This window comes from Mytilus californianus, unplaced genomic scaffold, assembly GCF_021869535.1.
Source record: "Mytilus californianus isolate M0D057914Y unplaced genomic scaffold, xbMytCali1.0.p SCAF_18, whole genome shotgun sequence".
NCBI lineage: Eukaryota > Metazoa > Mollusca > Bivalvia > Mytilida > Mytilidae > Mytilus > Mytilus californianus.
In genome coordinates this window covers 4267364-4289635 of record NW_026262666.1, presented here as the reverse complement: position 1 = coordinate 4289635, position 22272 = coordinate 4267364, and the positions used below count along the sequence as shown (strand labels likewise).

At 31.5% G+C, this 22272-nt stretch overlaps 1 protein-coding gene across 1 annotated transcript in view; it reads left to right on the top strand.

Moving 5' to 3' along the window:
* The first annotated feature begins 1532 nt into the window (after positions 1–1532).
* The window catches only part of LOC127726779 (stabilin-1-like), a 46668-nt gene continuing 25928 nt past the window's right edge, over positions 1533–22272 (top strand). The window contains exons 1-3 of the mRNA XM_052234233.1: positions 1533–1584; positions 17004–17132; positions 21846–21974. Of these exons, the coding sequence (XP_052090193.1) occupies positions 1533–1584; positions 17004–17132; positions 21846–21974 (310 nt within the window). The remainder of the gene's footprint in view (positions 1585–17003; positions 17133–21845; positions 21975–22272) is intronic.

Here is a 22272-nt window from a genome sequence, read left to right as displayed (position 1 = left end):
TTGTACTCAAAGGAAAGGTTAAGTCATACTTTATAGCTAGTACTTTATTTACCAACAATCAACAATGAAAAACAAAACCAGAAACAGAATTAGAATCTTCTCAATTGTTGTTACAATCATTGAAAAAGACAAGAAGGGTACTGTAAACAAAATGATATATTACATTCAGATGGAAGATTAAAGAAAAAACATGCAGAAAAGACAATTTTTACATCAGAAGATTACTTTAATGACCAAAAAATGTTAATAACAAACTTCCTGATCTGATATTGATGTCTAAACTCCTGACAAAAATTTCTCAATCTCCTCCTCTGAGTTTCAGTCGTGTATGTTTAAAAGTATAACAAAAATACCAAACTCCAAGGCAAATTCAAAAAGGGGAAGTCCATAAAAACTGAGAAAATTCAGACCTGTATCAAGCGCAAAATATTGTGTCCATACTTGCCCCAACTGTTCAGGGTTGGACCTCTGCGGTCGTATCCAGCTGCGCTTGGCGAAGTAATTTATTGTTCCTTTTTTTTAGCTCACCTAGCCTAAAAGGCCAAGTGAGCTTTTCTCATCATTTTGGCGTCCGTCATCTGTCGTCGTCGTCTGTCATCGCCATCGTTAACTTTTACAAAGATTTTTTTCTGTGAAACTACTAGACCAAATTTAACCAAACTTGGCCACAATCATCATTGGGGTATCTAGTTTAGAAAATGTGTCCGATGACCCAGCCCGCCAACCAAGATAGCCCCCATGGCTAAAAATAGAACATAGGGGTAAAATGTAGATTTTGTCATATCTCTGAAACCAAAGCATTTAGAGAAAACCTGACATGGGGTAAAATTGTTCATCAGGTTAAGTAAGATCTATCTGCCCTGAAATTTTCAGACAAATCAGACAACCAGTTGTTGGGTTGCTGCCACTGAATTGGTAATTTTAAGGAAATTTTGCAGTTTTTGGTTATTATCTTCAATATTATTATAGATAGAGATAAACTGTAAACAACAATAATGTACAGCAAAGTAAGATCTATCAATAGGTCAACATGACCAAAATGGTCAATTGACCCCTTAAGGAGTTATTGCCCTTTATAGTCAATTTTTAACAATTTTTCGTAAATTTTTATAATCTTTTACAAAAATCTTCTCCTCTGAAACTACTGAGACAAATTTAACCAAACTTGGCCACAATCATCATTAGGTTATCTATTTTCAAAAATGTGTCAGATGACCCCGCTTGCCAACGAACATGGCCGACATGGCTAATAGACCATCAATAGACCATAGTGGTAAAATGCAGTTTTTGGCTTATATCTCTGAAACTAAAGCAAAAGTATAATGATTGTACTATTTCATGCATCAATTGTAAACAAAATATCAGTTGAGCGACACAGGCTCCTTGGAGCCTCTAATTAATTATCTGCACTGTTTTGTACTTGTCATTAAACTTTTCTTATTTAATTTTTTTCAGAAAGAGCCATAGGAGAAAGTTGTACAAATGTTGCACAATGTATTGCTGCCAATTCTGAATGTACTGGGGATGGTACAATGACATGTGAATGTCCAGTCACACATTTCCATGATGGTACCAACTGTCTTAGTAAGTATCTTTAACTTGTTTATCAAATGAGTTAAAATAGAATGTTTTATATAAACTGTAGATCAAATGTCATATTTTATTGTTTTCATTTTTCACTATTTGATATGTTTAAAGCCATCGAAAATAGTACTGTACCACCCAGATTACAATTCTATGTTGCCCTCGGGGGCTTTTGGAGAAACTTGTACAAATACTGCACAGTGTATTGCTACAGATTCTTTATGTGCTCGTACTGATACACAGACATGTCAGTGTCCAACCACACATTTTTATGATGGTAACAACTATGTAAGTAAGTATCTTTGATAAATGAAATTTTGAATGTTTCATTTGTCACTTATGAAATAGTTTCTTCAAATTCTGCATGAATAGCTAAAAGGAAAATAAAGTTTCCAGGAAAATATGTTGGTTGGTTAATTGATATCAAATATACAGAAGTATAAGCAAAAATGAAAGAAATTACTTGCCAGGTCAGAAAGCAAGCTCAAAGATCATTAATTTCTAATATGAAATCAATTACATAAACTCTTATATTTATACATGTGAATATCCTGTCGGGATTAAGATAATCCTGATTTCAGTTGTGTCCTCCTGTCTTCCCTTTGAAGAGATAAAAATCATGAATGAAAATGTTCAGACACCAATTTTTACTACACTTTTTTTAAAATATTTGTTATTGAAAACGTAAACATCAGAGTGTATCTAACGAATCCAGTGTAACATTACACAACTTGAGTAGATTTTGACCCTGGCCCAAGACTAATTAACAAGTAATTGTAGTTTGATAGAATAATCAACAGGTGATATGATATTAATAACTGGATATGGCTCCTGTTTATGGCATATGCCAAGATTGATGATTTGTTGATTAAAGGAAAATACTTTTATTTATAGAAAAGTGAATTGTTGTCAAAACATCAATTAAAAAGTTTTTATGTTGAAAAACATTTGATAGCCATTCAACTCAGCAAAGTTATGCTCACTACTTCACACTGCAATGCTGCCTTTAAGAGGACAATTTCCCAAGTCAAAGTGGACAGCAGTTCTTTAGCAGTTTATTAGCATTCACAGTTCTTACTCGACAGCTGTTCTTTAGCAGTTTATTAGCATTCACAGTTGCCAAATTCAAGGCAATAGTTAATTTGCATATAAGCATTCCAATAGCATTCCATAGCAGTTTCTTAACAGTTTATTTAGCCTTCACAGTTATTTAACAGTTATTTTTGACGAAAAATTTAAATGAGATACTCAAAAACTGCTATCTTCTCTGAATATTCATGAGAACTGCTATAATAACAGCTATCAATAATGAATATTCATAGAAACTGCTAAGTTGTACATCCTAATATGGTTTTCTAAACTGCTAATAACTGCTACGGAATGCTATCAGATCTGTCAAAAGTTGGAATACAAAGGTACACATGAATATACAGTGTACAAGATATGAATGCAAAAATAAAATTCTAATATTTTACTGCAAGTCTTGTTGAAATTTCAAAAAGTTGTACCAACTTATATTTGTAATTTGAGCAGTAACTGCAATCAAATGACTCTATTTTAATCCAATAACAGACTTGTTAAGGGGTGTAAAGATGCTTTGTGAGTACTCTACCTGGCCTAATACCCCTTATTAATTATGTCAGTGGCAGAATAATAGGAACAGTTAAGAATTATAATGCACTTTAGAGATCAGTGCTTTTTAAAAGCAACTTATTCAATAAGAGTGGTTACTTAAGAGACAATTTATTACCTTGACTAAGTGATTTTCAGATTAAAAGTTATTTTATTTTTACTATTATTTAATTACCAAATGTACTACTAATTTCTCTTCTACTATATATATTTTGTGTGGACCAAAAGAAAACAGTTATCTCCTCTTTCTCTTTTGGAATTAAACAAAATAATTCTTAATACATGTAATATATTATGTTTCCACTTTCTGAAACAAACTTAAGTAACATATATTAACTTCATTAAATGGATTGTTTGGTCAATATTAAACAATCAGCTATATGTGACCTAGGTTTCCCTAATATTCCCTCCCCCTTTTTCAACTCTTGAATATGATTTATTTTTGGTTTTTTTACAAAATTATATTAAAATATTCATATTTTTATTTTCAAATAACATCTTGCACTGTTAATATATAATGGTATTTTATTACAATCCTATCATCATCAGATATTCTATTTGAATAAACAACTATCCCCCCTTTTTGGGCTTTCTGTATTATTTCTGTTTTTCCCTACAAAGTTATGTCAGAAAATACACATGCATTATCTGTAACTTCAACTTACTGTACTGCAGGTGTGAGAAATTATTCCATTTAGCCCAAATTAAACTTTATAATTGACAAAAGTACAGTTTTTCACTAGCAAGTATTTACACACAGCTTGGAGCCAAAATGCACATTTGAAAATGATCAAATAACCTTCAAATAAAGGTTTACTATCAAGCTGAAAACACAGCCAGATCCAAGCATTTTTATAACAGAGATTAAAACCAAAACTGCTATCAAACTGCTATTGAACTGCTGTCATAACTGTTGTCCTATTGACAAATTGACAAACAGTTTAGAAGGTAGATCCAGACTGCTAAGATGAATGCTAAGAGGAATGCTAAGAAATGGTGAAATAAGGCAGTTTCTCAAACTGCTGTTAGATGGAATGCTATGAACAGCTGAAAGACTGCTAAAAATATGAAGAACTGGTAAATAACAGCTAATAAACTGCTAATGATAGCAGTTCAGTTTGACTTGGGTATTCAGCATGCTTAAGAAGGTCCATACTGACTTGCAGAGCCAAGTGTAGTCAGAGCAGCAATGTTGGCTTGTTATTAGTCCCCTACCAACGAAATCGAAGGGGACTTCAGGTTTGCACTCTGTCTGTCTGTCTGTCTGTCCATCCGTCAGTCCGGCAAATCAGTTTTCCACACTTTTTTTCTTCGTGCTTGAAGATATTGATTTGATATTTGGTGTATTGGTTTATCATGACAAGTTACAGATCAAGTTCAAATTTTGTTCCTGTCTGATGACAGTGCAGAGTTATGGGCCTTTGAATTAGAAAATTCACTAAAATAATTAGTTTTCATCACTTTTTTTTGTCATTCTTGAAGATATTGATTTGATAATTAATATAGAGTTTTATCATGACAAGTAACAGTTCCAGTTCGAATTTAGTTCCGGTCTGATTATTTTGTGCAGAGTTATGGTCCTTGGACTTAGAAAATTAACTTAAATAATCAGTTTTCAACACTGTTTTTCGTCATGCTTCAAGATATTGATTTGATATTTGTTATATAGTTTACACCATGACAAGTTATAGATCAAGTTAGAATTTTGTTCCAATACAATGAATTTTTAACCGGTAGGGGACTATGTATTGCCATGCAATACTCACAGAATGCTAGTTAAATAACAGTGTCCATGTAATATAGACAGGGCTATCTGAATTAAGTCCAAACTGAAAATTCTAGCTTTGTATGCCCCCGCCGTAGCGGTGGGGGCATTAAGTTTTACCCTTGTCCGTCTGTACGTATGTACGTCCCAAAATTGGTTTCTGTTCTCTAACTTGAAATTGCCTCAACCAGATGTTATGAAACTTATTCACAATGCTTATTACCACAAAACACAGATCAAGTTTGAATTTTGGTGGTGTCACTTTAACCGTTCTAGAGTTATGCCCCTTTATAAATGGAAAAATTGCAAAATTTTTAGTTTTTATTCTCTAACTTAAGTTTGACTCAACCAAATGTTATGAAACTTATACACAATGCTTATTACCACAAAACACAGATCAAGTTTGAATTTTGGTGGCGTCACTTATACCGTTCTAGAGTTATGCCCCTTTATAAATGGAAAAATTGCAAAATTTTTAGTTTCTTCTAAATATCAAGTAATTTTTGTCTCGCCTTGACGGAGTCAAAAAGCGAGACATAGGTATGGTGTTTCCGGCGGCGGCAGAAGCGGCGTCAACAATGTATTAGTTTGTGATAAGGTCTAGTTCATGGTGAACCACTAGTGGTAGGTCAATGATATTTGGTATGCAGTTGTATTAGCATTGGCACATCTCATTACCATGGAGATTATTTGGCCCTGCCCCCTCAGTCAAGGTCTATTGACTTTGAAACTTTTCATAGTTTACATGTATTAGTTTGTGATTAGGTCAATTTATGGGGAACCACTAGTGGAAGGTCAATGATATTTGGTATGCAGTTGTATAAGCATTGGCATATCTCATTTCCATGGAGATTATTTGGCTCCTCCCCCTTAGTCATGGTCTATAGACTTTGAAAATTTTGCTAAGTTAACATGTATTAGTTTGTGATTGGGTCAGTTCAACGGGAACCATTAGTGGTAGGCCAATGTTAATTGGTGTTCAGTTATATAAGCATTAGCACATCTCATTTCCATGGAGAATATTTGGCCACGCCCCCTCAGTCATGGTCTATTTACTTTGAAACTTTTGCTTAGTTTACATGTATTAGTTTGTGATTAGATCAGTTTAAGATGAACTGCTTATGTTAAGTCAATGATATTTGGTATGCAAATTTATTGGCATTTGCAAGTATCGTTTCCATGGAGATTATATAGCCCCACCCCTGATCATGGTTCATTGACTTTGAAACTTTTACATAGTTTACAAGTTAATGTTTGTGTTTAGGTTTGTTTAAAGGGAACGACTTATAATAAGTCAATGGTATTTGGTATGCAGTTATATTAGCATTGGCACATCTCATTCCATGGAGATTGTTTAGCCATGTTCCTTCAATCATGGTTCATCGACTTTGAATATTTGCATAACTTACATGTTAAAGTATTGCTATTTTAATTTCAACATTTGCATTATCAAAATAACAAAAAGGCAAGACATATCTCTGTGATAACAATTTATTAAAATTGGAGTTATCTTCCTTTGTCCATGATTATAGTTGAATCAACTACAATCAATGCTTTATACAATGCAATGTTTAATTTTGACTTCCACTGATAAAACACAGATCAAGTTGAATTTGGGTAGTGTCACTTTGACCATTTTTGAGTTATGCCCCTTTATAAATCGAAAGATTGCAAAATTTTTAGTTTCCATTCTGTAACTTAAGTTTGCTCCAACCAAACATTATGAAACCTATACACAATATTCATTACCACAAAACTAAGATCAAGTACAAATTTTTTGTTTCCGTTTTCTAACTTAGTTTGCCTCAACCAAATGTTATGAAACTTATACACAATGCTTATTTGACTACATAATACAGATTAAATTCGAAATTTGGTGGCGATACTTTTACCATTCTTGAGTTATGTCCCTTTATAAACATAAAAATTGCTGAATTTTTCGTTTCCGTTCTCTAACTTTTGTTTGTCTCAACCAAATGTTATAAAACTTATACACAACCGTTCTAGAGATATGCGTGTTAACAAATAGAAAAATTGCTGAATTTTTAGTTTCTGTTCTCTTCTTAAGTAAGCCTCAACCAAATGTTATAAGACTTACACACAATGCTTATTACCACAAAACTCAGATCAAGTTCAAATTTGGGTAGCGTAACTTTTACCGTTTTTCAGTTATGTCCCTTTATAACTATCACTACAAGCCAGTAAAAGTCTGAAATGGCCTATATCTGTACTCGACTGTACTGATTTTTACTCGACCAGTCTGAATTGGTCTGAATTTTACTCGACATTACTCGACCCCAGTCTTAACCATACTCGCCTGTACTGATTTGTACTTGACCCTTATCTTTGCCATTTAAAATAGTCTGAACTATTACTTGACCAGTCTGAAACAGTCTTAACCCATTCCCCGACCTGTACTCAACGTATTTTTTTCAGTCTAAACCATACTCGACCAAAGGTCTGAACAATACTCGACCAGTCTGAACCATACTGAACCAAATAACCTCTACTTTTTCAAAATTTTAACTGTTAAAATAAATTTCTTTTTAACTGACATGACAACAGCCACTATTAAATAAAGATATATTATAAAAACAGATTTTTGTCTCGCCTTGACAAAGTCAAAAAGCGAGACATAGGTATGCTGCTTCCGGCGTCAGCGGCGTCAACAATGTATTAGTTTGTGATTAGGTCTAGTTCATGGTGAACCACTAGTGGTAGGTCAATGATATTTGGTATGCAGTTGTATTAACATTGGCACATCTCATTACCATGGGGATTATTTGGCCCCGCCTCCTCAGTCAAGGTCTATTGAATTTGAAACTTTTCATAGTTTACATGTATTAGTTTGTGATTAGATCAGTTTAAGATGAACTGCTAATGTTAAGTCAATAATATTTGGTATGCAAATTTATTGGCATTTGCAAGTATTGTTTCCATGGAGATTATATAGCCCCATCCCTGATCATGGTTCATTGACTTTGAAACTTTTACATAGTTTACAAGTTAATGTTTTTGTTTAGGTTTGTTTAAAGGGAACAACTTATAATAAGTCAATGGTATTTGGTATGCAGTTGTATTAACATTGGCACATCTCATTCCATGGAGATTGTTTAGCCATGTACCTTCAGTCATGGTTCATCGACTTTGAATATTTGCATAACTTACATGTCAAAGTATTGCTATTTTAATTTCAACATTTGCATTATCCAAAAAGGCGAGACATATCTCTGTGATAACAGTTTATTACATTCTTACATGATTCTCAGATTTATCGAATAGAGATAGTTAAATCAAATTATCTTATATAATAATTTAATTATATTAATTTTAAAGTTTTAGAGTTTTGTTAAAAAAAGATTTTCTTTTACCTAAAAACCACACCTATACTGAGGGTAATAAAACCTTGTTATGGTGCTTCTTGTTTGGCATGTGTTTTTTTTTAAAATTAATTTACCGAAATTCCTAAATAAAAACTACATAGGTTTCATGGTTACATACAAAAAATGTACAATAGTTATATAATTTATTAATCATCTTCTTAATGAGGTAACAACAGCCAACAAAATCACTGAAATTGTTTAACCTTATTTTAGAAATATATCTATTATTATAATTTGGGATATATTATATACAATATATATCAAAAAGGGATATAAATTAAAAAAGTTAATAAAATTTTTCTTCTGATTACATGGATTAGTGGTGAAGTATAAAGTAATACCTCCTGCTTGGGGCAAACTCATGAAAAAGATCACACCTGGTCAGAGAGTATTAAATTCTAAATAACATTCATTCCAAATTGCAACATCCTGTGAAACTTAAATCGCAAGGCCTTTTGAATTCACTAGATAAGTAATGCACAAGTTTAAGAAAAATAGGGCTTTCTTTTTACCTGAAAATGACAGAAAGTCACAGGACAAAAAGTCACAATTCAGTTTTGAGATTATTTTTCTTTAACAAGAAAACACTTATTTAAAAAAAAAAAACATTTTTGTACTTTTCTTGAACTTAAGTATATAAAGCAACTTTGTAAACCAAATTTATATAAAAAAGTATTTATAATGATCAAATAATTGTTATGGAAACAAAATGTCAAGGTGGGTAGGTACTTTAACGCCTTCATGGTGCCAAGAAATATATCTTTTGCATGATTAAAATTTAATAAATCTTCATTTATCAAGTCTAATGAACAATTTCCTCAACTGTAAAATAAAAATATGTAATAAAAAGTAAATATTAAAAGATCTTTCTCTTAAATATTCAAACAAGTGTATACATATTATTTGTGACTTTTTGTCCTGTGACTTTCTGTCTGTTTATCAAACACACATGTATTGAGGTAATTAAATCTTATTAAAGTGCTTCTTGTATGCCATGTCTTTAATTTTGACAAAAATTATTTAAATTTAATTGAAATAAATTTTTACTGTAACTTTGGAACACATTTCCTTTTTTAAAAGTTTATCACAGGATTACTATGGAAGTTCTATTATCATGATTATATTGAATTCTTGGTTTAACAAAACTAAGGTGTCATTTTTTAAATTTATTAAGGTGCTTTTTAGGCTATTTCATATATATTTTAATAAAAAAAATGTTCACTGCATTATTAACTAAACTCAACTGACACCATTAATCTATACGAGGCTTAAGTTAATGGTGAAAATTATCCAGTAACCATAAAATATATCTGAAACATTCAAAAAAATTTTAATAACATTGAAAATATTAGTCACAATTCAGTTTTGAGATTATTTGATCAGCTTGTTTTATTTTTATTTTAAAGGTGATATATATGTATGTATATAAGTGTTGATGAATATGGTGGTGAAGTTATATTATGTTTATTGTGAAATTTTGGTTTCAATGCTATATTGAATACATTTTAAATTTCAAATTGTTGTTCAAATTTCTAGCCAGGGGAAATAGCTGTTGTTAAAAATTTAAACAGTTCCTAAATTGATGAAATACAATAGATAGATACAAAAAATAGGTCTAGGTTGGTTAAGACTTGGTCGAGTATGGTTCAGAGTAGGTCGAGTATGGTTCAGACTAGGTCGAGCATGGTTCAGACTAGGTCGAGCATGGTTCAGACGTGTATAAAATGGTTAAGTACTGGTCGAGTAAGGGTTGAGTACAAGTTCAGACTGTTAAGTATGGTTCAGACTACAGTCAAGTATTATCAAGTAAATTTCAGACCAATTCAGACTGGTCGAGTAAAATCAGTACAGTCGAGTACAGATATAGGCCATTTTAGACTTTTACTGGTTTGTAGTGTATATGATATGCAAGTGGGGGCATCATCTGTGTCCACATGTGGACACTATCCACATTTGTTTTAGCTAGATTAATTAAGTCCTTAATTTTGACAGCAATACGCCAAACAACATAACAACCTGGGATTCAGTAAGATCAATATATAACTGAGATAGCTGTATAGTTTTATGAAAATCCAAGTTAATTTGAAAAAGTAATAAACAAATTTAAAGGTGACTATCAGAATTCAGTCCGAACTGAAAACTCTAGCTTGTTTAAAATTACCTATCAATTAAATCCTTAAATTTGACAGCAATAAACCAAACTACCAAACAATTTGGCTTTCTGTAAGATCAATGTATAATTGAGATAGCTGTAGAGTTTTATGAAGATCTAAGTTGATTTGAAAAAGTTGTAAAAAAATTTAAAGATGACTATCTGAATTTAGTCCGAACTGAAAATTCTCGCTGTTTTTACCTAGATTAAATGAATCCTTAAATTTGACAGCAATACCCCAAACTATATAACAACCTGGGATTCAGTAAGACCAATATACAACTGAGATAGCTGTATAGTTTTATGAAAATCCAAGTTGATTTGAAAAAGTAATAAACAAATTTAAAGGTGACTATCTTAATTCAGTTCTAACTGAAAATTCTAGTTTTTTTTACCTTTTAATTAAATCCTTAAATTTGACAGCAATAAACCAAACTACCAAACAATTTGGCATTCTTACATAATTGAGATAGCTGTAGAGTTTTATGAAAATCCAAGTTGATTTGAAAAAGTTATAGAAATAATTAAAGATGACTATCTGAGTTTAATCAAAACTGAATTTTTTTGCTTTTTTTACGTATAAGTTATATCCTTTAATTTGACAGCAATGAACCAAACTACCAAGTAACTGAGAACTTTGTAAGATCAATATATTATTGAGTTAGATGGGCTGATTCAGACCAGTCAAGACTAAATTTGAAGGTCAAGACTGGTCAAGACAGGTCGAGACTAGTTGAGACTGAGTCAAGACTGATTCGAGACTGGTCGAGACAAGTTGAGATTAGTCGAGCCTGTGGCGAGACCATTTCAGACTACACCAAGATTATCAAATACTGAATCAGACTTATTAAGTGAAGTCGAGACCAAAGTCGAGTACAGTAAAGTACTGTTAAGATAATGTCGAGACTTATCAAGTAAAATCTGTGCTCGACTTTACTGGTCGAGCACAAAATATGGTCTTTTCAGACTCTGAGCAGTTTGTAGTGAATATAGACAGGGCTGTAGCTGATATATTTTAGACATTGTTTGAAACAATGACAGTCTTAGGTTTTCTAGCAAAATGACTTTATTAATGCTTAAAAAACCATACATAACTACTGTTATTGTTTGTTAATTTTTCATCTATTTATCATTTTACAAATTTATAGAATATTTTTATGCCCCCACAGCTAGCCGTCCATCCATCATCCAGTCTGTCTTTCCGTTAATTCTTTCGTCCATCCCAAAAGTATTTTCACATATTACAAGCAAGCTTTAAAAGCTTGAGTGGGGGTATTCTTGTCCTCAGAAACATTTTTCTTTTAATTCCTTATATATCTAGGTCAATTACAATCAATACAAATAAAAAAGATTGAGGCATGAATAAAAAAACTCTTCTTTATTTTCTCTTAGTACTCAAAAGAAAGGTTTAATCATACTAATACTTTATTTACAAACTATGAGGGAGAACAGGTAGACTCAGTTGTGTGCATTAACTATAATAAAGAATGAAACAGCACAGGAAGACTCAATTTTGTGCAGTAACAATAATAAAGATGTTCATAATAAATTGAAGAAATATTTTATGTAGATTCAAAGTATTAAACTGTTACTCAAATGTTGTTTTTAACTATTCTTCCAGCTAATCAATTTTTGTTCTTTATTTTTAATTATTTGCATTGTTTTGTACTTGTCATTTAATTTTTCTTCTTTTATTTTAAACAGGAAGAGCCATAGGAGAAAGTTGTACACATGTTGCACAATGTATTGCTAACAATTCTGAATGTACTGGTGATGGTACAAAGACATGTAAATGTCCAGTCACACATTTCCATGATGGTACCAACTGTCTTAGTAAGTATCTTTAACTTGTTTATCAAATGAGTTCAAAGAGAATGTTGTATATAAACTGTAGATCAAATGTCATAATTTATTGTTTTCATTTTTCACTATTTGATATGTTTAAATCCATCCAAAAATAGTACTGTACCACCCAGATTACAATTCTATGTTGCCCTCTTGGGCTTTTGGAGAAACTTGTACAAATACTGCACAGTGTACATGGTGTAGCACTACAGATTCTATATATGCTCGTACTGATACACAGACATGTCAGTGTCCAACGACACATTTTTATGATGGCAACAACTGTGTTTGTAAGTATTTATGATAAATGAAATTTTGAATGTTTCATTTGTCACCTATGAAATAGTTTCTGCAAATTCTGCAAGAATAGCTAAAAGTGAAATAAAATTTCCAGGAAAATATGTTTGTTGAAAGGTAATTGATATCAAATATACAGAAGTATAAGCAAAAATGAAAGAAATTACTTGCCAGGTCAGAAAGCAAGCTCAAAGAACATTAATTTCTTATATGAAATCAATTACATAAACTCTTATATTTATACATGTGAATATCCTGTCAGGAGTAAGGTAATCCTGTTTTCGGTTGTTTCCTCCCATCTTCCCTTTGAAAAGAGGAAAGTCCTGTGAATCAAATACTTCATGAATGAAAATGTTCATACACCAAATTTTTACTACACTTTTTTCAAAATATTTGTTATTGAAAACATAAAAATCAGAGTGTATCTAACGAATCCAGTGTAACATTACACAACTTGAGTAGATTTTGACCCTGGCCCAAGACTAATTAACAAGTAATTGTAGTTTGATAGAATAATCAACAGGTGATATGATATTAATAACTGGATATGGCTCCTGTTTATGGCATATGCCAAGACTGATTAAAGGTAAATACTGTTATTTATAGAAAAGTGATTTGTTGTCAAAACATCAATTAAAAAGTTTTTATGTTGAAAAACATTTGATAGCCATTCAACTCAGCAAAGTTATGAATGTTTCATTTGTCACCTATGAAATAGTTTCTGCAAATTCTGCAAGAATAGCTTAAAGTGAAATAAAGTTTCCAGGAAAATATGTTTGTTGAAAGGTAGTTGAAATATACAGAAGTATAAGCAAAAATGAAAGAAATTACTTGCCAGGTCAGAAAGCAAGCTCAAAGAACATTAATTTCTAATATGAAATCAATTACATAAACTCTTATATTAATACATGTGAACATCCTGTCAAGAGTAAGATAATCCTGTTTTCGGTTTGTTTCCTCTAAATTTTTCTTTTTTCATTTTGTCAGGAAGAGCCATAGGAGAAAGTTAAGTACTGTTAAGATAATGTCGAAACTTATCAAGTAAAGTCTGTGCTCAACTTTACTGGTCGAGCTCAAAATATGGGCTTTTCAGACTCTGAGCAGTTTGTAGTGAATATAGACAGGGCTCTAGCTGATATATTTTAGACATTGTTTGAAACAATGACAGTCTTAAGTTTTTTAGCAAAATGACTTTATTAATGCTTAAAAAACCATACATAACTACTGTTATTGTTTGTTAATTTTTCATCTATTTATCATTTTACAAATTTATAGAATATTTTTATGCCCCCACAGCTAGTCGTCCATCCATCATCCATCCATCTGTCTGTCTTTCTGTTCATTCTTTCGTCCATCCCAAAAGTATTTTCACATATTACAAGCAAGCTTTAAAAGCTTGAGTGGGGGTATTCTTGTCCTCAGAAACGTTTTTCTTTTAATTTCTTATATATCTAGGTCAATTACAATCAATACAAATAAAAAAGATTGAGGCATGAATAAAAAAACTCTTCTTTATTTTGTCTTAGTACTCAAAAGAAAGGTTTAATCATACTAATACTTTATTTACAAACTATGAGGGAGAACAGGTAGACTCAGTTGTGTGCATTAACTATAATAAAGAATGAAACAGCACAGGAAGACTCAATTTTGTGCAGTAACAATAATAAAGATGTTCATAATAAATTGAAGAAATATTTTCTGTAGATTCAAAGTATTAAACTGTTACTCAAATGTTGTTTTTAACTATTCTTCCAGCTAATCAATTTTTGTTCTTTATTTTTAATTATTTGCATTGTTTTGTACTTGTCATTAAATTTTTCTTATTTTATTTTAAACAGGAAGAGCCATAGGAGAAAGTTGTACACATGTTACACAATGTATTGCTAACAATTCTGAATGTACTGGTGATGGTACAAAGACTTGTAAATGTCCAGTCACATATTTCCATGATGGTACCAATTGTCTAAGTATGTATCTTTAACTTGTTTATAAATTGAGTTAAAAGAAAATGTTGTATATAAACTGTAGATCAAATGTCATATTTTATTGTTTTCATTTTTCACTTTTTGATATGTTAAAAGCCATCCAAAAATAGTACTGTACCACACAGATTACAATTCTATGTTGCCCTCTGGGGCTTTTGGAGAAACTTGTACAAATACTGCCAGGGATGATTCCACTATATAGTTTAGACGCCGCTTAGCGGCCCTAAAATCGACCAGCAGCCCCAAAAAAATGTTTGCGAATATAAATTACCAATTCAGGAAAATAAAATAAAAATCTATATTTCCGGAAAAGTTTCCGTCACCGATTTCAGCAACTATAAGTTTTCATAGTTTGTCGTCAAGGATACATGTCAACTCGCACCTTCGGCAACTTGTACTCAACCAACTCGTACTTTTACCAACTCGTACCCAATATGTTATTATCATTTATATAAATTATAGTTGTTATTTTCTCTCATATATCATGCGGCAATTTATTTGATATGCATATTAAATAATTATAATCATACAATAAATAAACATAGAGAAGTATATAAAAACAAAAAAATCCATATGAATTCGGCATTTTGAACATCAAAGTCCGTTGAGGTATACTTATACAATCCTCACTGAAAAGTCCGTGGGTTCATAGCCGACTTTGAGGGTGGTTTGTGGCAGGCCCTAAAGGAGGTGATTCCAGGCATGGTTGTCTTTTTCACTTCAAACAGTCTGTGCTAAGACATGTCCAGTTTCTTGGATTGCAGGTTAATATTACATTTAACTTCGGCGATCTTTTTTTTTAATTTCTATTCACAGAAAAAAAAAAAATAATTCCTAATAAATATATATGTAAAACATTTGGACTTTGTTTAATTCGTGTGCTGCCAGTGGCTTTATAGTTTCAAAAGGATTGGAAAGGTATTAATTATATATACACAAACACAAAAAAACTCCCTTGACCAACGCAAAAATCAGTAAAAAAATATCCTTTTCCAATATTTTATTGATCGTTCAAGGTTGAGACAGAGACATATATATATATGTCTCTGGTTGAGATGATCAGGATGATGTTCTATATATTCTTATTTACCAACAATGTTTAAAACTAATGAATTCATTACTTCACAATTAAAGACTTATGCTGCATTTAAGAAACATGTTTAAAAAACATTAAGAAAAATCTTATCAGTGGATCAATTACAAAATAAAAATAAAAATTAAATTTTCAATATAACCTAATAAATGAAAAACAATCATGCTAAAAAATATTGGGTACGAGTTGGTAAAAATAGGGTACAAGTTGGTTGAGTACAAGTTGGCAAAGGTACTAGTTGTCGTGTACCCGTCATCAAAACGTTTTAAAATTTGGATAAGAATGCTGATTACGATCGTATTTTATTAACAACGATTTAATTATGTCAACATGTGGTAAACAATTTCCTCAAACATGATGTCAAAAGACAAAAGTTTGAGCTTTTTGAAAATAATGTTGATGCCTAAAACAATTGGCCAGTTCACACACAGTTTAACAGTGATGGCAAAGATAATGTCGAAACTTATCAAGTAAAGTCTGTGCTCAACTTTACTGGTCGAGCTCAAAATATGGGCTTTTCAGACTCTGAGCAGTTTGTAGTGAATATAGACAGGGCTCTAGCTGATATATTTTAGACATTGTTTGAAACAATGACAGTCTTAAGTTTTTTAGCAAAATGACTTTATTAATGCTTAAAAAACCATACATAACTACTGTTATTGTTTGTTAATTTTTCATCTATGTATCATTTTACAAATTTATAGAATATTTTTATGCCCCCACAGCTAGTCGTCCATCCATCATCCATCCATCTGTCTGTCTTTCTGTTCATTCTTTCGTCCATCCCAAAAGTATTTTCACATATTACAAGCAAGCTTTAAAAGCTTGAGTGGGGGTATTCTTGTCCTCAGAAACGTTTTTCTTTTAATTTCTTATATATCTAGGTCAATTACAATCAATACAAATAAAAAAGATTGAGGCATGAATAAAAAAACTCTTCTTTATTTTGTCTTAGTACTCAAAAGAAAGGTTTAATCATACTAATACTTTATTTACAAACTATGAGGGAGAACAGGTAGACTCAGTTGTGTGCATTAACTATAATAAAGAATGAAACAGCACAGGAAGACTCAATTTTGTGCAGTAACAATAATAAAGATGTTCATAATAAATTGAAGAAATATTTTCTGTAGATTCAAAGTATTAAACTGTTACTCAAATGTTGTTTTTAACTATTCTTCCAGCTAATCAATTTTTGTTCTTTATTTTTAATTATTTGCATTGTTTTGTACTTGTCATTAAATTTTTCTTATTTTATTTTAAACAGGAAGAGCCATAGGAGAAAGTTGTACACATGTTACACAATGTATTGCTAACAATTCTGAATGTACTGGTGATGGTACAAAGACTTGTAAATGTCCAGTCACATATTTCCATGATGGTACCAATTGTCTAAGTATGTATCTTTAACTTGTTTATAAATTGAGTTAAAAGAAAATGTTGTATATAAACTGTAGATCAAATGTCATATTTTATTGTTTTCATTTTTCACTTTTTGATATGTTAAAAGCCATCCAAAAATAGTACTGTACCACACAGATTACAATTCTATGTTGCCCTCTGGGGCTTTTGGAGAAACTTGTACAAATACTGCCAGGGATGATTCCACTATATAGTTTAGACGCCGCTTAGCGGCCCTAAAATCGACCAGCAGCCCCAAAAAAATGTTTGCGAATATAAATTACCAATTCAGGAAAATAAAATAAAAATCTATATTTCCGGAAAAGTTTCCGTCACCGATTTCAGCAACTATAAGTTTTCATAGTTTGTCGTCAAGGATACATGTCAACTCGCACCTTCGGCAACTTGTACTCAACCAACTCGTACTTTTACCAACTCGTACCCAATATGTTATTATCATTTATATAAATTATAGTTGTTATTTTCTCTCATATATCATGCGGCAATTTATTTGATATGCATATTAAATAATTATAATCATACAATAAATAAACATAGAGAAGTATATAAAAACAAAAAAATCCATATGAATTCGGCATTTTGAACATCAAAGTCCGTTGAGGTATACTTATACAATCCTCACTGAAAAGTCCGTGGGTTCATAGCCGACTTTGAGGGTGGTTTGTGGCAGGCCCTAAAGGAGGTGATTCCAGGCATGGTTGTCTTTTTCACTTCAAACAGTCTGTGCTAAGACATGTCCAGTTTCTTGGATTGCAGGTTAATATTACATTTAACTTCGGCGATCTTTTTTTTTAATTTCTATTCACAGAAAAAAAAAAAATAATTCCTAATAAATATATATGTAAAACATTTGGACTTTGTTTAATTCGTGTGCTGCCAGTGGCTTTATAGTTTCAAAAGGATTGGAAAGGTATTAATTATATATACACAAACACAAAAAAACTCCCTTGACCAACGCAAAAATCAGTAAAAAAATATCCTTTTCCAATATTTTATTGATCGTTCAAGGTTGAGACAGAGACATATATATATATGTCTCTGGTTGAGATGATCAGGATGATGTTCTATATATTCTTATTTACCAACAATGTTTAAAACTAATGAATTCATTACTTCACAATTAAAGACTTATGCTGCATTTAAGAAACATGTTTAAAAAACATTAAGAAAAATCTTATCAGTGGATCGATTACAAAATAAAAATAAAAATTAAATTTTCAATATAACCTAATAAATGAAAAACAATCATGCTAAAAAATATTGGGTACGAGTTGGTAAAAATAGGGTACAAGTTGGTTGAGTACAAGTTGGCAAAGGTACTAGTTGTCGTGTACCCGTCATCAAAACGTTTTAAAATTTGGATAAGAATGCTGATTACGATCGTATTTTATTAACAACGATTTAATTATGTCAACATGTGGTAAACAATTTCCTCAAACATGATGTCAAAAGACAAAAGTTTGAGCTTTTTGAAAATAATGTTGATGCCTAAAACAATTGGCCAGTTCACACACAGTTTAACAGTGATGGCAAAGACTTTGAATAATTTTAAGTCAGGGTTAAATGGCGAGAATTGGAACCCGTATAAATTTATATGTTCATGTTAATTGTTAGGCTGCGCACCCCTAAATAAGTTCTATTTTTATAAGTATCTATACTACTAAATCTAAAGACCATTTTTGTTTACCTAATAAACATATAACCGAAGAAAGCTACAAGTCAAACTTCATATAAGGGTATATATACTTGATAGGGTATACTGAAAATTTTACCCTTTATCATCGATTACTGTTTCAAACAATAAACAATTAGACAAATTAAAAAGTTCCGGAACTATCAGATGCGATTTCCTTTAAGTCATGTCATTATATGTCACATGTTAACTATTACCTTATCTGTACGTTCCGCATCTGTCAGGCGCACCACCAAACGGTGTATTTGGGATTTGCTATATACACGGGTCATAATCACAGGGTTGACACTACTAAATTCAATCATTGTCACATTGTTTCCTAGTGAAGTATTTTAATCAGCATGACTTTTTAAAATGACAATACGAATACTAAATATCTAGACTTAGAATAAGGCGTAGGTACTGTTTTCAATTTGTTAGCCGACATGACTTAAAAACGGCGAATCAAAGAATTCAACTTTATTTATAACTTATATAGTACAATGCTGTTGATTAAAAATTACTCCATTCCAGGCCCTTTTGTTTTCTAAATAATTAATATTACCAATAATTGATAAGTTTGAGGTCAACAGGTTCAAACAGAAAGATTTTGAAAGCAGAGAAAACTGTGCATCTTATAATCAGCATGACTTTATCAGATGACTATACCAATACTAAAAATCCAGGCTAAAATAAGGCTTCCACATTATTAGATACTTAAATTCAGTCACGGACCCGCGATATTGCGGATGTGTTCTAGTAATATACATATAAATATATTATTATGCGATTATTATGAGAGGAGAAATTGCATTACGACAATCCAAGATGAGGGGTCAGTAGAAGCCTTTGGCTTATTTAACGACCCGAAGATAAAGGTATAATATGAAATCCATTTGAATCAAGGTGAATTTATAAAGATGACCTGTTGAAAAAATACCCAATGGATGATTTTTTTAGTGGTTTACATGTTTGTTATATATGTTTTTGTAATAGGCCTAGGTTGCCATAGCTAAGTCGATGGTGCATCATGTGCAATGATATCCATGTATTACAACTTCCCTGGTCTCAATCCAATAACTGTCAAGTGATCTAGTAATCATATCTCTGAGAATCATATATATCATAATCAGTAGCCCATCCAGAATTATTCAAAATGTTACAACTTCTTAAATCAGTGTACAGGTGAAACTTAATATACATTTTCTGTTTTTACAGGAAAATATTATTATTTCGTCTTAGATTTTATGCATAAAAAATTCCCTATTGGGATAAAAATTCCCAATTTGATGTTCAAGGGACCCATTTGAAAACACCTGGAATCATCCCTGACTGCACAGTGTATCACTACAGATTCTATATGTGCTCATACTGATACACAGACATGTCAGTGTCCAACCACACATTTTTATGATGGTAACAACTGTGTTTGTAAGTATCTTTGATAAATGAAATTTTGAATGTTTCATTTGTCACCTATGAAATAGTTTCTGCAAATTCTGCAAGAATAGCTAAAAGTGAAATAAAGTTTCCAGGAAAATATGTTTGTTGAAAGGTAATTGATATCAAATATACAGAAGTATAAGCGAAAATGAAAGAAATTACTTGCCAGGTCAGAAAGCATGCTCAAAGAACATTAATTTCTAATATGAAATCAATTACACAAACTCTTATAATTATACATGTGAACATCCTGTCAGGAGTAAGGTAATCCTGTTTTTGGTTGTTTCCTCCCGTCTTTCCTTTGAACAGAGGAAAGTAAGACCTGTGAATCAAATACTTCATGAATGAAAATGTTTAGACACCAATTTTTACTACACTTTTTTCAAAATATTTGTTATTTAAAACATAAAAATCAGTGTATCTAACGAATCCAGTGTAACATTACACAACTTGAGTAGATTTTGACCCTGGCCCAAGACTAATTAACAAGTAATTGTAGTTTGATAGAATAATCAACAGGTGATATGATATTAATAACTGGATATGGCTCCTGTTTATGGCATATGCCAAGATTGATTAAAGGTAAATACTGTTATTTATAGAAAGTGATTTGTTGTCAAAACATCAATTAAAAACTTTTTATGTTGAAAAACATTTGATAGCCATTCAACTCAGCAAAGTTATGTTCACTACTTCACACTGCAATGCTGCCTTTAAGAGGATCTTCATCATGCTTAAGAAGATCCATACTGACTTGCAGAGCCAAGTGTAGTCAGGGCAGCAATGTTGGCTTGTACTTCTTTCATGGCCTCTTGTTAGAAGACCAGTGCCCTAGTTATTAAATAACGCTGTCCATGTAATATAGACAGGGCTATAGCTGATATATTTTTGACATTATTCGATACAATATATGACAGTCTTAAGTTTTCATCAAAATGACTTTATTAATGTTTAAAAAAACATACATAACTACTATTATTGTTTGTTTATTTTCGATATACTTATCATTTTACGAATTTTTTGAATATTTTTTTACCCTCACTGCTAGGCGAAAGGGGCATTAAGTGTTACACTTAGCTGTCCATCCATCATCCATCCATCTGTCTGTCTTTCCTTTCATTCTTTCTCCCATCCCAAAAGTATTTTCACATATTACAAGCAAGCTTTAAAAGCTTGAATGGGGGTGTTCTTGTCCGCAGAAACATTTTTTTTATTTTCTTATATCTCTAGGTCAAGTACAATGAATACAAATAAAAAAGATGGAGGCATGAATAAAACAACTCTTCTTTATTTTATCTTTGTACTCAAAGGAAAGGTTTAATCATACTAGTACTTTATTTACCAACAGTCAACAATGAAACAGTTCAGGAAGACTCAGTTTTGTACAGTAACAATAATAAAGATGTTCAGAATAAATGGGAGAAAGAATTTTTGTAGAATCAAAGTATTAAACTGTTACTCAAATTTTGCTTTTTATCATTTTGTCAGCTGAAGAATTTTTTATCTTTATCTTTAATAATCTGCACTGTTTTATACTTCTCACTAAATTGTTCTTTTTTTCTTTTTTGTCAGGAAGAGCCATAGGAGAAAGTTGTACCAATGTTTCACAATGTATTGCAACCAATGCTGAATGTACTGGTGATGGTACAAAGACATGTAAATGTCCAGTCACACATTTCCATGATGGTACCAACTGTCTTAGTAAGTATCTCTTACTTGTTTATCAAATGAGTTAAAATAGAATGTTTTAGATAAACTGTAGATCAAATGTCATATTTTATTGTTTTCACTTTTCACTATTTGATATGTTTAAAACCATCCCAAAATAGTACTGAACCACCCAGATTACAATTCTATGTTGGTCTCTGGGGCTTTTGGAGAAACTTGTACAAATACTGCACTGTGTATCACTACAGATTCTATATGTGCTCGTACTGATACACAGACATGTCAGTGTCCAACCACACATTTCTATGATGGTAACAACTGTGTTTGTAAG